The 16,622-nt window shown below is 56.9% G+C and overlaps 1 protein-coding gene across 1 annotated transcript; it reads left to right on the top strand.

Moving 5' to 3' along the window:
• Positions 1–327: 327 nt before the first annotated feature.
• EMX1 (empty spiracles homeobox 1) lies at positions 328–13,783 on the top strand (the record flags this gene model as incomplete). The annotated part of the gene is made up of 3 exons (XM_081333021.1): positions 328–703; positions 4,170–4,354; positions 13,616–13,783. The coding sequence occupies 3 exons, from the start codon at positions 328–330 to the stop codon at positions 13,781–13,783; spliced, it is 729 nt and encodes a 242-aa protein (XP_081189147.1).
• Between the last annotated feature and the right edge of the window lie 2,839 nt (positions 13,784–16,622).

Raw genomic sequence — 16,622 nt, 5'->3', positions numbered from 1 at the left:
CCCCAACCCTGGGGCAGGTGAACCTGGCCAATCAGAGGGGTGGGCCACAGGTACCCGGCTTATCTGGACGGTTAGCCAAGGAGCGCGCCCACTGCGCACCGGGTGGATGGGGTGGGAGGCGGGCGCGCGGGTGAACCACGGGTGGGAGTGCGGCTGCCACCTCCCCAAAGCCGCCTGGCGCTGCCGCCGCTGCTGCCGCGCCCTCCCCGGTCCAGTGCGCCCGGATCTGCTGCCGGTTCGGGCCGGTTGCGCGCCGAGCCTGACGTGGATCCCTCGTGTTCCCGCGCCCGGGTCCGCCTGAGCGCCGCCTTCGCCCGGCCCTGAGTCATGTTCCAGCCCGCGGCGGCGTCCAAGCGCTGCTTCACTATCGAGTCCCTAGTGGGCAAGGACAACAGCCACCCGCTGGCAGAGGAGCCTCTCCGTCCCGCCGCCGCCCTCGGATACCCGGCCAGCGCCGCCGTCGAGGCCTTCGCCCACAGCTTCCAGGGTTCGGCCGCCGCCGGGCGTTCGCTGTACGGCGGCCCGGAACTGCTCTTCCCCGAGGCCGTGAGCCACCCACCTGCCCTTGCCGTCCACCCGCCGCAACTGGGCTCCTCGCACCTGCCCCCCTCGCCTCACCCCTTCTTCGGCCCGCAGCCGCGCGACCCGCTCAACTTCTACCCCTGGGTGCTGCGGAACCGCTTCTTCGGGCACCGCTTCCAAGGTAAGCGGCGCCTCTGGGGAGCCGCGGGCACGCGGTCGGGGCTCTTCAGCGCCGGGCTTTGCGCTTCGGAACAGCGCACGGCGTGGCTGTAATCGCCCGGCCCAGGCCCGGCCTGCAGTCTGCGGTGGGTCAAAGCTGTGCCAGGTGGCAGCCGAACCCGTCGGACCTGTAGGGAAACCGAATCGCGATCCGGTGGCCTGAAGACCTTCCCGCTGGCCAGAGGCAGCGCCTCTTCCCGCCCGAGCGGGACTTTGGCAAAGGCTGGCCCGTGTTTCTCATCCCATCAAGGCAGCAGCGGCCTTTGAGCTGCCTCAGCGCAGCCACATCTCTCCTTCACGGGCCCGTGGGCGACCGGCGCGGCCCTCGGTGCCCGCGGGAGGGGCGTTGCGATTCAGACCCCCGCTAAGGCGCCCCTGTCGGGCAGCGATGGCGCTCTTTGAACCCTCATCCGAAATCCGCCCCACCCCAGGAGCTCTGCAGCAGCAGGAGCAGCCCTGGGTCCAGGTGGCACCTGGGGCCGGTGCTGTCGTCCCGCCAACGGCTCGCTTTGTCCTCCTCCGACCTGGGAAGGCCCGCCGCTTCCTCTGGGAGCGTTTGGGAGGGAGCGGGGCGCGTCCCTGCAGGGGCGAAGTGGGCGCCCAGAGGCAGGGAAGGCCCTCGCAGCCGCCTCCTTGGTGGAAGGAGAGCCCTCGGTAGTGAGAGGAAGCGGCGCCCCGCAAGGGAGCGATCTGATGCTCCTCGCGGCGGAGAATGGCCTGGCTCGCCTCGGCTCGGGGCTGCGCTGCCTTGGGAGACGGTAGATACAATATTTTAAGTATGAGGAAGCCTCCAATTTCAAATGGGCGCTGAGGAATTACAGGCGATTCTTTCGATCCGCCGGATTCCGACCCCCGCCAGGCGGGGAAAGGGACGCCCGGCGAATGCAGGGGGGTCCTTGAGGGTCGCGGAGAAAGGCCGCTTTTCTTCCACGAAGGTTTGAGATTCCCGGAAGCCTTTTTCCCCGAGCAGAGGCTCGCTTTATTCCGTGGCTGGAGGGAGAGGTTCCGGCGGACCCCGGGGTGGCTCCCGTCCATCCCAGCGGAAACCGGCGCCGATCCGTCCATCTCGTTTCAGAGAAGGGCGGCCTGGACCCCGCCAGGAAATCTGCCGGACGGCCGCCTGCCTTCCCCTTCCCCTCCCTCCCTCCGCCCCTTCCGAGAGGAGACAGACCCTCTTGGTTGGTTGGGACCCTCTGCAGGGGCAGCCAGGAGAAGATCGGCTCTCCAGCAGAGGGAGGCCGGCCCGGAGCCGCGCGGACTTTCCGCCCAGAAAGCCTGGTTGTCATCGGCGAACGACGGGCGGCGCGGGGCCTCCATTCCACCCGCGGCACGGCTGTTTCCGAAGAGAGTAAAGTGGTCACAGAGAAATGTAGCGCTGCGGCCTGCCCTTCCCCCGCGACCCCAAAGTCCGCGGGACCCTCCGGGGGCAAAGCGGGACCTGCAAAAGGAGTTCGGGACTCCTAGGCCCGGGAAGCCTCTCCGGGCGCGTCCGGCTCCCTCTTCGCGGCCTACCAGGGGACGTGGCTGCGAGCAGAAGCCTCTCCTGCGAGCAAAGCCTGGCCCCAGCCCGCCTTCGCGCCCGACCTCCGCTGCACGCCTCGCTTCACTCAAGAGTCCCCCCCCCGTCGCTGGAGCCCGGGTCCCCTCGGGTTTTCCCGGCAAGCTGCTCGGCCGCGGCCTGGAAGGAGCGCGCCTTCAAGGCCTCTGTTCGTCGGCCAGGAGGGCAGAGCAGGGGCGCTCTCCCCGCCGCGTCCCTGGGAAGGGGAAGGGGAAGGGGCAGAGGCGGCGCGAGGAGCCCCAACAGGGCAGCCGGGGGAGCGTTGCTGGCCGGAAGGGATGCCGGCCGTGACTAACCCTTCCTGCCATCCTGGCGGGGCCGTTGGGCTCCGCTCCTTCTCTTCCCCATGCCCGGTGTGCGCGACCCTCCCCACCGGCCCTCCTGAAGGAAGCTCCTCTGCTCGGGCGCCCCGGAGACCCCCCTGCGGGTTCGACCTCCCCTCCAGCAAGCCAGGTGCTCGGAACGGACTTGGAGGCCGCCTCCACCGCGCCGGTTTCGAACCGAAGGAGCGACTCTCGCTTGACCAGCTTGGCGGGTCCAGGGCGAAGGAGGCAGACCTCGCTCACCCCGCCGAGTCCTCCCACGCCAGGAGCCGGCCCCGGGCAGGTCCAGCTGTCCCGCTGCCAGAAGGGCCGCGGAGGAGCCTCCTGCAAGGCCCGGGCGGGCGGGAAAATTGGCCTTCAGACGGAGCGCCGGCCTCTCTCGGCGGAAGGCAGGGCGCGGGGCTGCGTTAGGCAGGCGGAGAGAGCCCAGCATTGCCAGCTCCGTCCGGACGTCGCTTCTGACCAGTCCCCGGGGGAGAGGGCGCGTTGGGAGCAAGGACGGGGAGCCCTTCTTTCCAAATTGGGCTCTTAGAGCAGGAAAGGGCGCCTGGGCCGAAGGGCCCGGCCTTGGGGACGCAAACAGCGAGACCCGAGCCAAACCTGAGGCCGGGCTTGTGGAACCAGCTCCCCACCACCACCCCTTGCGCGGGGCGGGGGGGAATAAAGTCACCCACTCCCTTTCTTGGGTGGGGGTTGGCCCCACGCAAGACCGAGCCATCTGCCAGGACAGTTCTCGCCTGGGGACCCCTTGCTTGCCTTCCCCGAGGTGGGGCTCGGAAAGGGGAATCCTTTAAACGGCTCCCTCTCCACCCCGGCCCCTGCCCCTCCCGCGCCCTAAGAGAGGGAGGGGCTCTTCCTGGCCTCCAAAGGCAGCTGCAGCTCAGCCTACTTCAGGACCCCAAAGGCTTGGTGTCGACCCTTCCTTTCACACACACACTAACACGGAGAACTGTGCTTCTCCATTCCCTTCCCACAGCCCTTCCCGCGTGGAAATGTTGGCTTCCTCCTGATTGCCACTTCCTTCACAACGTCCTGACAAGGTAGGCCTCCAGTCCCTCCATAGGGTTGTCGAATTGCTTTCGGGGAAGACCAGCCGAAAGCGCCGAGGAAAAAGCGGCTCTGCCTCCCACCTCGCTTTTAGCGGCTGCCTCGGCTCCCGGGGAATTGTAGCAAGGGGGGGCGCCTGGTTTCTGATCTAGATCCAGCTTTAGGGCGCCCCAGGATTCCCCCCTGAATACGCATCCCGCCCGAATCCTGCCTCTCCGCTTCCCCCTCCGTCGAACGGGAAGTAAATGGCCGAGGGGGCGCTGAAGCGCCGGCCTCTCACACCTGGGCGCTGCCTCGCCTCCTCCAGAGGCTCCCCTGTTTCGGCCCCGCGGAAAGGGGCAGCGGCCGCCTGGGACCCACCTCCCGCCTCAGTCCCGCGTTTGCCTGGCCCGGCAGCGGGTGGCGGCGGGAGGAGGGTCGGCACGGGGTCTCTGGGTCCTGAGAGGCGTTCAGAGGCGCCCTGCGGGGGTTGACGCTGACCGGCTGCTTTCCCTCCGCAGGCGGCGAGGTGTCCCAGGAGAACCTGCTCTTCCACGGGCCCTTCGCCCGGAAGCCGAAGCGGATCCGCACCGCCTTCTCGCCCTCGCAGCTGCTGCGGCTGGAGCGCGCCTTCGAGAAGAACCACTATGTGGTGGGCGCCGAGCGCAAGCAGCTGGCCGGCAGCCTCAGCCTCTCCGAGACCCAGGTGGGCCGCGGGGCGGGGCGGGGGGGGCGGGGGGGACACGGGGCCCTTCAGTGCGAGGCGGCACCGGTGAGAGCCACGGAGGGGAGAGAAACGGGGGCCCGGGAAGGTCCGTTTCTCTAAAGACTAAAGCTGCGAGGGAGACGCCGCTGATTGCCCCCGCGCAGAAGCTCCCCCCCCCCCCATCCCACGCAGCCCTTTTTCCTTTTCCTGATATTTTACACATTGCTTGCTTTCTGGGTCCTTATAAAGTTGTCATCTAAACATTTGGATCCTTACAACCTCCAGTGAAGCAGCATGACTAAACGATTTATCAGTCATTAAGCCTCGCTTTCCTGTACAGTTTTGAAATAATCCAACTCGTTAAGGTCAATTTCGCTTGTGAATTCATGCGTGGAGAGCAGGATGGTTGATTTAACTGTTCCGGCCTCAGGATTGACCCTGCCTCTTCAAACTTTTTCTGGTTCCTGCCAGGCCCACCAGCACTGTACAAAAACTCTGTCGATCTGAGCCTATTTCTCTGAAAAGCAAGGTGTGGACTAGAAACACCCTCCTGAGCATTTTAAGTGGATGCCCTCCTTGCAGAGTGTCTGAAGTGGGTGCCGTCCTTGCAATCCCCTCTCGGGGACCTTTCCCAGCCCTTGGTGGAGTCACAGGGCAGGAGGGGTGCCCCGTTTGGAGACAAAAACCATTCCGGTCGGAGCCCATACATTCACATTTATGCTTCCCACAGAGGTGGAGCACAGCCGTGCGTCAATGTCTGTGTATGTGTTCCTGTGCGCGTGTGTGCGTGTGAAGACGTAAACATTGGCTTGGGTGAAGAGGCTACGGAGGGAGACTCCGGAAACAAAACAAAAGAAAAAGCAAGGGATGAAGCGGTTTGGGATGAAATTGAAGCGAAGGAGGGAGCTTTGAAGGGAATAATTGTAGAAATATGGACGGGGCTGTTGCTGAGATGCCAGAAACTGGCAAAAACTGAAAAGTCCCCGGTAGGGCTACTGTCCAAGGGGGGGGGGGGAATCCAGAATAGCAAAGTCATAAATGGGGAGAGAAGGATGAAAAATGGTAAAGCTGCAGGTTTAGACGGCGAGACTGGAAAGAGGGCCGGCTGCAACCATAGCTGACAATTGGGGGGGGATGTTGTTACCGGTTCCCTGAGCCCCGGGGAAGGAAGCAGGGCAGAAGGCAAACGCCGAGGGGTGGGGGTGGGGGTGAAATGCGTCCTGGAGGGTGTTTGGAAGAATTCTGTAGAAGAGGGGAGGGTGGAGGAAAGCAGGAGAAACAGGCAGGATTTGCTGTTTGGCGGGTCGCTGGGAAATGCAGGAATGTGAGAAACACAATTTACGTGGACTGAGGCAAAACCCCGGCGCTGAACTGAACAGGCTTCGTGAACTGTTTTGCACCACCTCGGAGCTGAAGGTTGCTGCTGCGTGTGAGGCGATGGAAGGAGAGTGTGCGTGTGCGTGTGTAAATGGGAAGCTTGCAAAAGGTCGGATGTTGAGGTGCAGGTGTTTGGGGTCCCCTTCGTTGTTTAGTGTAATTACAAATAAACGCAGATGAAACACTTGTGGTGGAATTAAGGAGGTCTTGGTCGGAGACATGGATGTGGCTGTATTTTGGCACGCAGGGGAGGTCAGCTTGTTGAATGGTCTGCAGTGAGCACCGCGACGGATGAGAGCCGGCAATTCAGCACCTGGGAACCCCCGAGGCCGCTGGATTTTTAGCAGGGAAAGCAGAGCGAGCATTGCAGGTTGCAGGAGATCAGCAACTGGAGGCTGGAGAGGGGCGCGGGCGCCTTGCTGGGATGTCCTTCCAAAGGGGGAGAGTAGATGGAGAATGTTTGGGGCGCCCAAGTGCCGGTGGGGCCGTGGCGGTTGCTCGCGGGAGGAGGGGTGTTGTGAAAACGGCGGTGGATCAGAGGGTACCTCAGCCCGTTTTTGTTAAACGCGACAAATAAATAAAACCTGGAAGTGAGAGTTAAGTAGGTCAGAAGAAACAGCACAAATATTGGAACCTTAGGTATGGGAGATGAAACAAGAAAACAGTTGGACCAAGTAATTGAATATTAGTTTGCCTGAAAAGCGAGCGATCTGGGCAAAGGGGAGTGGCTGAGGGTCACAGGAAGAAAACAAGTGAAGATCACTCGAAAAATAGAGATAGGAAGGCAGAGGCAGGCAGAGGAGGAGGAGGAGGAGGAGGAGGAGGAGGAGGAGGAGGAAAGGCGGCGGGGGGGGGGGAGGGAACGGGGGCGCCGAGCTGCTTCAGAGAAGACAGACAAGGGGAGGCAAGCCAGAGGACCAAACCGGGGATCGATCCACTGGAAGGAGGAGGTTTTGCCGAGATAAATTTCCATGCGGCTTCTCCATCCAGCTCAGGGTTGTCCCAAAGGTGCCTTTTCAGGAGGCAACTGGACTTTGTTTTTCTTTGAAGACGAAACGTCTTAAAAAACAAGAAAGTCCGGTTGATTCCTGGAAAAGCATCTTTGGGTTTTGCCAGGATAGGAAGCTACCGGGAGGTATTTGAGGATTTTGTATTAGTTTAAGCAGTGCTTTTTTTGTAAAAGAAAAAGGTGCCGGAACTCACACAGGTCGTACAACCCGCCTTGCCTACCCTACAAGGTTCCATCCAAAAAAGGTGCCGGAACTCCGTTCTGAGCCTTCTATGAGAAAAAACGCCCTGAGTTTAAATTTAGCCGTATTTGCTTTCCTTTTCTTGGCATAACTTCCGTTCCTGTGTCTCACTTTCCCCTGCATGCTTTCTGCACTCAATACGCCATCCTGCTTTCCCTGGCATGGAGTAGCATGACGGGTATGTGTGTGCAAATGGCAGCGTACACGGGAAAGGCAGCTGTAGGATTAGTTTCCTGGATATCAACGTATATATGTATGTATGTGGCATGAGGGGGGGGATAACAACACTTGTGTGACTTGCACACAGTAAAATCAACTGCTGGCTCCAGATGCCGGGATGCCTTTGTAAGTGCCACCTCTGGGAGGGCCGGCAGGGTTTGTGGTGGTGCCCTGGCTGCGTTTGTCAGCTTCCCAGTTGCCTACAGTGGTTTAGGAGCCCCTTGGAAGAAGCTGTTGCTTGTGGCGCCTTGTGAGATGAGGAGGTGGAGGGGCTGAAGGAGGAGGGGCCCTTGGGGTCCTTTCCCGCACAGCGGAAGTCCTTGGATACAAGGCAGGCAGCAGATAAACGTCGTAATAAATAAACGGGGCCCTGGGCTGGTCCCTCGGGGGTGAGCGTGGCTGGGCTTTCACGGTGGGCTAATGCTGCTTGGCCCCACTTCGCCAGCTGCTCGCCGCATTCCGGCCTGTTCCTGCCCCCTTGCCTCCGGGGGCTCCCTCCACCGGCTCTATTTTGCCCAGACCCAGAGAGAGCCTCCCTCAGAAACCGGCCACCGATGGGCTGGGAGGAGGCTGGGCCCCCATGGCAGCCTTTGGTCTCCTCAGTAGACTTGGGGGGGGGGTGTCAGCGGCCTGCCAGAGGGGTTCAGGGTGAACGGACATTTCTGTGGTCCAGCTGAGTGCTTTGGGTTGGGGCAACGACCGGCGGAAAGGGGGGCGTCCTTTGTGCGGAGCAGGATAAATTGCTTCGCTGCGTAAAAGGTGACTTTACAAATTCCCCCCCCCAAGGTGCGCCTGGCTGGGAATCCGGCGGTGGATCCACCAGGGGGGGGTGTAAGGTGATCCGCGTCCCCTGACGGGAAGGTAAGCGCGGCTGAAGTGGGCAGGTGTGTTTTTACAAAGAGTTGGATTTCAGAACAAACGGACGCCCTTGAAAGGCTTTTGGAACTTTTCTCTGGAGGGAGCGACCCCTTCCGAGGCTGGGTAGGGATCCTCCGGGTCTGGAGGGGGTGGGGAGCAACGCCGAGGAAAAACCCCCAGGAAATCGAAAGGTGCAACACGCTCTGTTTGCTTAGGCATTTCTCGCTGGCTTTAAATAATGCGGGATCTTCCTGAATTATCATCCTGATTCACAGCTGAGCATTTATTTTCCGGTGCTGCAAAGATTGGCAGCTGTTCTGCGGGCGGGCGGGGGTGGGGGTTGGACTCCAGCGTTCTTCTGGGGTCCAAGGGTTGCAGCCTGTTGTATGTTGCTCACACACGACGCAATCAAGCTTTCTGGGGCTCAATTTTTCTGCGGTTCCTCCTGACAATTTAGTGGCATTGAGGCTCAGTTTTACGCCTCATCTGTTTCCTCTCCGAAATTGGTTGGTTAGGTCACAAATGTTCCTTCCGATTTCAGCCACGCGGTTGTGGGGAGCAGACTTTGTGGGGGGGGAATCTCACCCAAAAGCGGTTTGGGTTTGAATTGCTTCTTTTTGATCTCAAGACAGTGTCTATCATGCGCAGATAGACACAAAATGTTCTGGAACTCCCAACAAAGGCAATATTTGTTTTTTTTAAGAATAGATTTTGTGGGCCTTCTTACTTACTTTATTGTTATATGTACAAAATTTATATACTTTTTTCCCCTTTAATTAAAGGAATTTGCAACACGGATTACAATTACTGTGATAACAATGAATTTGCAGGTTCAAAGATAAACTGTGCCCAGGACAAGGGCCCCGATCCAGGGAATGTCAGAGAGAGAGAGGGAGGGGGGGAGGGAGAGAGAGAGAGAGAGAGAGAGAGAGAAGAAAGAAAGAAAGAAAGGAAAGAAAGAAAGAAAGAAAGAAAGAAAGAAAGAAAGAAAGAAAGAAAAGAGAGAGAGAGAGACACGTAGAGAGAGAAGAGAGAGAGAGAGAAAGAAAGAAAGAAAGAAAGAAAGAAAAGAGAGAGAGAGAGACGTAGAGAGAGAAATGAGAGAGAGAGGGAGAGAGAGAGAGAGAGAGAGAGAGAGAGAGAGAGAGAGAGAGAGAGAGAGAAGAAAGAAAGAAAGAAAGAAAGGAAAGGAAAGAAAGAAAGAAAGAAAGAAAGGAAAGGAAAGAAAGAAAGAAAGAAAGAAAGAAAGAAAGAAAGAAAGAAAGAAAGAAAGAAAAGAGAGAGAGAGAGAGAGAGAAAGAAAGAAAGAAAGAAAGAAAGAAAAGAGAGAGAGAGAGACGTAGAGAGAGAAATGAGAGAGAGAGAGAGAGAGAGAGAGAGAGAGAGAGCAGTGCTGTGGCGCAAGACTGAGTTGTCAGGGAAGAGTCGGCGGATGGACCAGGGAATAGGACGGTGAGATGCACTAGGCCTTTTTCATTTGGGGTTGAGAGCCGTGTATTTCCTAATTAATCAGAGGGGGGGAAAAACATGATCAGACTGGCTTGGAAACCTTTTAAACTCAAGGAAATTTTGTACCAGAAATTTTCCTCCTTCCCTGCCTCCCTCAGGGAGTAAACTTCTTCCACTCCTGAAGGGAAATGAGAGCGCAGAGCCGCCTGCGGGTTTCTCTCCGGTCCTCCCAGAGTCACAGACCCGGAGCTCTGCACCCAGGGCACCCTTGTGGCTGACCATGAAGGAAGGTGAAATGTGAAAACAGAAACTGGCAATTCCCCGTAGAGAGTTTTTTTTCCTTTAGGTAATTTAATGGGTACTTAGGAACAGAGCAGAACCATATAAAAATAGAAGTCATTTACGGTGAAAACAGATAGAAAACAAGTTTTCCTGACCAATGCCAGGAAAAAATATATTTCTTCATTTTTACCCTTTTCTTTGCAAAAAGCGCAGGTCTTCCCAATTTGTCCTTTAGCACTCTGCCGCAGGTGCTTTGGACACATCTGGCTTCTCCTCGGTAGACTGCGCTGAGCTGGGGAGGGAAGTTGCTTTCTCCCTCTATCACAGACTACAACTCCCAGCATCCCCCGCCCAGTTCCACCAGCAAGGATTCTTCCAGCACTGCTGCCCAGGCACTGGTTGACTCGGGATGGTTTATGCAGTGATTTTTGTAGCAAAGTAGGAGGGCCCCTTATTTTATTGGATCTCCTCCTTCCTCTGGAAACAGTTCAGAGGAGTGAAGTAATCCCATTGTGGATTAAATAATAGATGGAATAAAATGATGTACAGATAGTCCTCAATTTACAGCAGTTCATTTAGTGACCATTCTAAGTTACAGTGGCACTGAATAGAGTTACCTATGACCTTTCTTTCGCGCTTGTATGCCTGTTGCAGCATCCCCATGATCACGTGATCAAAATTTGGACAGCTGGCAACTGACTCGTGTTTATGACGGTTGCAGTGTCCCAGCATCATCTGATCCCCTTTTGTGACCTTCTGACAAGCAGATTCAATAGGGAAGTGAAATTCACTTAACAACCGTGATACTAACTTCACAACTGCAGTGATTCACTTAACAACTGTGGCAAGAAAATTCGTAAAATGGGGCAAAACTCACCGAACAACGATCTCATTTAGAAATGGTGACCTCAATTTTGGTCATAAGTCTCTCTCTCTCTCTCTCTCTCTCTCTCTCTGTCTCTCTCTGTCTCTCTGTCTCTGTCTCTGTCTCTCTCTGTCTCTCTCTGTCTCTCTCTCTCTCTCTCTCTGTCTCTCTCTCTCTCCCTCCCTCCCTCCCTCCCTCCCTATATTACGTGCCATTGTCCTGGGTCCAATCCAAGGGTCTCCCAAGGGTGTCCCTCCGCCCCCATCACCGGAACTGATTCAGTGTTCCATATTTTTATTTGTGATATTTTAGTGCTTATTGTTATTTAAATTCCAGAATGCCTGCTGGGAGGAGAATTATCAGTGAGTCCGGTGGGAAGGAGTGGTGGGTGTTGGGCTATGAGCAAGATCACCCACAGGAGTGTCTGTCAAGGCATCTAGAGATGCTGCAATTGTGTGGCCAAAATTCTGCCTCCTTTCCATGTGTGTTGACTGTGTGGGCACCAGCGGCACCTCGGTTCCTGGATCCCTCTCGGAGGATGCCTGGGAAATGAACTGGGACCTGAAACGCAGAATCCCTTGTCTTTTAAAAATAGTGCAATGCTTAATGGTGCAGGTGTTTTCTTGGGGCACGTCAACCGTCTCTGGCCCCAGCCCCTCTGAGAATCCGTCTTTTCTGAAGCCCTCTGCAAATAGGGGCCCTCACTATTCTCACAGTCAGGGTTCCTCAAGGAAGAAACCTCCAGTTTGATTCTCATGAGGCTTCACTGAGTTATGGCCCCGTTTTGGCATTTGGGTGGGGAGAGACCCGTCTTTCTTCCGCACCTTCTCTGTGTTAAAGGCCTCGATCGCTTCCATGCGCCTCACGCCTGTGGCAAGGGGAGCCCCCGGCCGGCTCTTCTGGACTTGCTGGTGTGAGAACTGAAGCCTGGCATGCCGGCAAGAGGCAGCTCTGGGTGGGTTTGGCCACCTGGGGGCACCAAAGACACTGCAACGTGTGGCTGGCAAAGGCCTGTGGGAAGGATGCTTGACCGGCCATGCCGGGCAAGATTTTCCACAGGGACAGAGTCGTAGCAGAGTGGTGGGGATTTTGGAAAGACTCCCCTCACCCCCAGGTGTGTGTGCGTGCTTTGGAGCACATCTGCAGGAGGAGCTGCCACACAAATCAGGTGTGTTCCTGAGCATGACAGGCTGGTTGTGAGTTCTCCTGCAGCAGCTCTCATACCTTTAAGAGTTGGGCAGAAGAGAGAACTAGGGCTGTGTGTGTGTGTGTGTGTGTATGTATCAGCCAGCAGAGCTTTCTAGAACAATTGGAGCCAGCAGGAGCTTCTGTGTGGGGCTCTTGATTACTTCTCCATGGCTAACAAACTTTGCAAGAACTTTACGGAGTTGGAGACCAGAATCTGCTCTTTGGGGCAGATTCATGCAAGATTCCTTGGAGGGATTTCAAAAGAGCAGCCAGGAAGCCCCATGGCTGGAAAGAGGACCTTGAGGGTCTCCCCAGCCATCCCAGGAGGGATGCCTAGAAGAGACCAGTTGAGTAAGAAGAACAGAATGAGGCAGAATTGCGATGGACGTCAACCAAGCACCAGCCCTACAAAAGACATTTCTTTCCCCAGCTCCCACTTTCCTTGATGTCTCTTTACATCTGGATTCTCAGGCCTTGTTTCCTCCTCCCGTGTTCCTTAAGTGATAAAATCCTCCTGGGGGGGGGGGTGTCCTCTGATGCAGCTGCTGAGGCACACCAGTCAAATCTGGGGGGGGGGGGTTCTGTTCTGTGCCAGAGGTGTTATCTTAGACCCAGATCCCAAAAAATTCAAAACCACACAAGTCAGCTGGTTTCTCGGGAACCCTTCATGCCTTTCCTGGCAGGCAGTTTCTCAAAATTGTACCAGATTCTGGACAACATTTAGATAAAACTCACTGGGTCTTTGTTACCATTGTCTTTCTTTGTGTGACCTACAGGTATGTTTTCCTATTGAAATGTCTCCGTTATTCACGGGCCTTTTTCTTTTAATGCCAAGTCAATGTAATTTCCACCAGCAGAGCATGGCTGGCAGGCTAGGTCTTGTGTGGCTTCTCCACAGGCATCTCCATCCTTGAGGAACAATTCTTGGTCTCTCCTGAACTCTGTCAGTCTCAGCAACTCCCTCTGTGATAGTAAATGACAGCGGATGCCCTTGTGTGTACTTTGACCCACAGCAAATAAACAGGGTGGCTGTTCTTAGCAGCGCCCTGATAGGCCCCTTTTCTCTCTCTGCTGAGTCCCAAACCTGAATGAATCCATCTAGATGTTAGAGGCTATGAAATGTGCAGATCCACAAAAATGTGTTGTTATGTGTGTGCATGTATATATGTATGTGTGTATGCACAAACACACATATACATATATTCTGGACTTATATAAATGGCAACATACCTTGTCTTCTATTGATAGTTGTGACTTTTGCTTTATGGAGGCCGTGGGTATCCTCCCCGGGCATCGGGCATGTAGCCCCTTCCCCTCCTGGCAGGCAGACCCCTCCTTTAAGGCATTTCTCCCTCTGAACCAGAGGCTTGTAGTAGCCCCGAACGCTGCTCCAGGGCTGCTCTTCTCCCAACCTGGCCCTGGCAGCACCCTGCCCCAGCTCTCCCCAGGTGGGGGGACAGCCCCCCTTGTCGCAAAAGCAGTGGGGCTGGGAGTACTTTCGCTCTGGGTCCATTTGGTTGGTTTCAGCTGGGTTTTGGGGTGCCTGTTTTCAAGGTATAACTTTGATTCTCTTGGACAGAGAGGTGAAAGTTTAATAGGCTTCCCTAAGTGAGGAAGCACCGGGTCCCTGAGGGCGCTTCAGTCCAGAGGCGGAGAGCCTGCGAGCCTTTGCGCAAATCAGAAAAGGCTTTCCCAGGTTTGGAAATGCTCCACCCGCTTTGCAAGAGAGCCTTAACCTTTTTCACTTCCTTCTCTGCTTTCTGCCTCGTCCAGGTGAAAGTCTGGTTTCAGAACAGAAGGACCAAATACAAAAGGCAGAAACTGGAGGAAGAAGGTCCCGAATCAGATCAAAAGAAAAAGGGATCCCACCACATCAACCGATGGCGGATCGCCACAAAGCAGTCCAATGCGGAGGACATTGACGTCACGTCCAACGACTAGAGAGAGACGAGAGGCGGCGGCCACTGGCGAGCAGGGCCCGGGAAGGACCCAGCGGAGACCCAGCTGCTCTCCCCTCCACCAGCGGTGCCCCCTTCGCGGGGAATCTGGGGGGAACCTAAGGACAATCTAGGAAACCACTTCGCTCCTGGGATCCTGCCTGCTGCCACCGGGCAGCCTGTGGAACCGTGGGGCAGGCCCAGCCCAGCCAGTGCTGAGGGCAGGGCCGCCAAGGAGGAAGGGAGGCCCGTTGCCAGCTGCCTGAAGAAACACATTCCTCCGCTGAGCCGTCCCCTCGCCTTTGTTGCACTTGGGTGGGATAATTTTTTAATCAAGAAAAAAGAATGCGTTTTTACTTTAATTTATTATTTTGTGTCTCTGCGTTTGCTGGGGCTGTGTACATATACTCTGATGTCATAGATAGCAAGCGGCTGTTGTGTGTGTTGCTGTGCCCTGAATAAAAATAACCTGGGTTGGAAGCGCAAGGCCTGTTTGCAGCCGGCTCCCCTGCAGCGGGGGCCCCTCGACCGGACCTGGTGCCCCTCCCCTGGCATTTGGCACCCTTCCGGACACCCACCCGAAGCTTTAGACGTGGAGGGCAGGGAAAACTGCTGGATTCAGATATGGGGTGCGCTTCTGGGGCACGTGGGGGCAGCTTTCTTTTTGATTCAAAGGGGGTTGGCTCCTGTCTCTTTCTCTTCCGTGTCCAGGAGCCCCCCTCCCCCCCGCCAGGTTCTGCATGCTGGGGGCCAGGGTGGCGGAAGGGACAAGCCAAACCCCTGGCAGCTGCCTTGTTCCCCAATTCCTGGTGTGCACACCAGACCCCAAAGTTTGGGTCAGCAGAAATCCTTTAGGCAGGAACTGCCCCCCTTCCGACGGCATCCATGGGTTGGGACTAGCGGGGTGCAGAGCCTCCCCTCTCAACAACCGGATGGCCTTTGTCCCACCCAGTACCTGCTCCTTGAAGGGAGCTGGGGGGAGCAGCAGCACGTGAGGACCCTGAACGGGGCGGGCAGGAACTTCTGCAGTGGAGACGCGGCTCGCCTGGTCAAGGCGGTGGGTCGCTCCAGGAGCCCCACGCCGGGGGCCCCGCCAAGAGCCCCCGCCCAGCCTCACCCCGCAGGGGACGCGGGGAAGGACTAAAGAGCCGTCCGCCCGCCCCCCGCCCTGCCGGCTCTGCCAAGGGAGGAAGCGCCGGGACTTCGGCGGGAGCCGCGCCGATGTCTCTGTAGGCGCCTATCCGCGGCTCGGCCGCCCGTCGGCAGCTTTCGGACGCTCGGCTGCTGCCTGCCCTGGAGATGCAGCCGGAAGGGGCGCCCGCCAAGGCTTCTTTGACGCGACGGCTGAGCCCGACGCGTGTGGAAAAAGGGGTGCGACGCCGAAGGCCGAAGGGGGGGCTCCAGGGATAGATTCCTGGCTCCCCCCTCCGTGAGACCCCCACCCCGGGTTAGGACGAAGGAAGAGGTTTTCCTGCCAGCCCCGAGATGGATCTGTGAGAGTAGGACAAGGGGTGGGGGTGGGGTGAGGGTCGAAGAGGGTCACCCCTCGAGAGGCGGCGTCAGCCCCCAGATGTGGAAACCGGAGGCCCGCAGGTGGCCCTTTCCTCCCGCAGTCCTGGCAAAGCGCTTCCTCCTGTTCGTGAGAAAGGGGAGGGTCTCGCCCGAGGGGCTTTCTCAAATTCCATTTCTGTCCCCAGACTCAGTTTAAAAAAAATATCTTTGGCTGGACTGCCTTCTGCTCCTCAAGGCTATTCCTTTGCTCATGAGGGGGACTTCTTGTAAAGTTGGTCATTCTCGGGGGGGGGGGGAGGTCGAGGGGGAGAAGGTGGCAGCTCTGGCCATAAATGGAGGCGCCTCCTGGGTCCCAGATGGCAGCCTGGAGCTGTTGTCCCTGGGGAAGAGGGGGGGGCGAGGTGAGGGCTGCTATCTCACCTGGGGGCTGGCTGTGTCTTAGCTGGCTTCCTCTGAGGTGCGGGGCTGAGAGACGGGTGAGGAGGGTCTTGTTGCTGGAGGTCCGAAGGGGGCTCAAATATGGCCTCTCCCCAAAGGACTGGCCTGGGATTCAAGGTTTCAGGCAACTGTCCTCCATGGACCAACCTTTCTCTTCTGGGGCAACAGCTGCGAAGCGTCTGGAAGAATCAGAGCTGGGCTGTTTGCCTTCAGGACATGGGACGGGATCACGCTGGCCACTCTCATCAATTACAGAATAGCCAAAGCTGGAAGGGACCTTGGAAGTCGTCGCCCAAGCCCCTGCTTAAGCAGGAGACCCCACCCCATTCCAAAGAAATGGCTGTCCAGTCTTTTCTTGAAAACCTGCACTTCTGGAGGCAGGCAGTTCCGCGGGTTAATTGTTCTCGCTACCAGGAGGAAATTTCTCAAGCTTGGTTCTCTCCTCGATGAGTTTCCATCTGCTGCTTCTTGTCCTGCCTTCAGGCGCTTTGCAGAAGAGGTTGACCCCTTTTACCTTTACTTGAATCAGGACTCGTGTAAGGGACTGAGACCTTACCTGTCCAGGTGGGTCTCCTAATGGCCGAGGATGCCCTACTTCTGGAGCACCTGTGAGGGTTAGAAGTGGAGCTGCCAGTCTGTGGTGGTGCCAATTCCTGCTGAGTGGCTACTTCCGAAGGTTGGTGCACCTCAACATGCAGCGCTGGACGGCTTTAACTTTTCCTCCGCCTTATTTAACATCTATAGGAAACCACTAGGAGACCTTCCTTGACTTCTGAGTTGCAGTAATACCAAGTAGATGTTACCTAGCTGTTCGTCTCTGTCCCCAGCTTAACGGAAGCTGTGAGCATTCAGGTGGAAGAGATGGAGGCTAATAGAGGAGCCAGGCAGTTCTG

Source organism: Vipera berus, assembly GCF_964194415.1.
Source record: "Vipera berus genome assembly, chromosome: 7".
NCBI classification, from domain to species: domain Eukaryota; kingdom Metazoa; phylum Chordata; class Lepidosauria; order Squamata; family Viperidae; genus Vipera; species Vipera berus.
The sequence above is the reverse complement of the archived record's forward strand: the minus strand, read 5'-3'. Positions and strand labels throughout refer to the sequence as shown.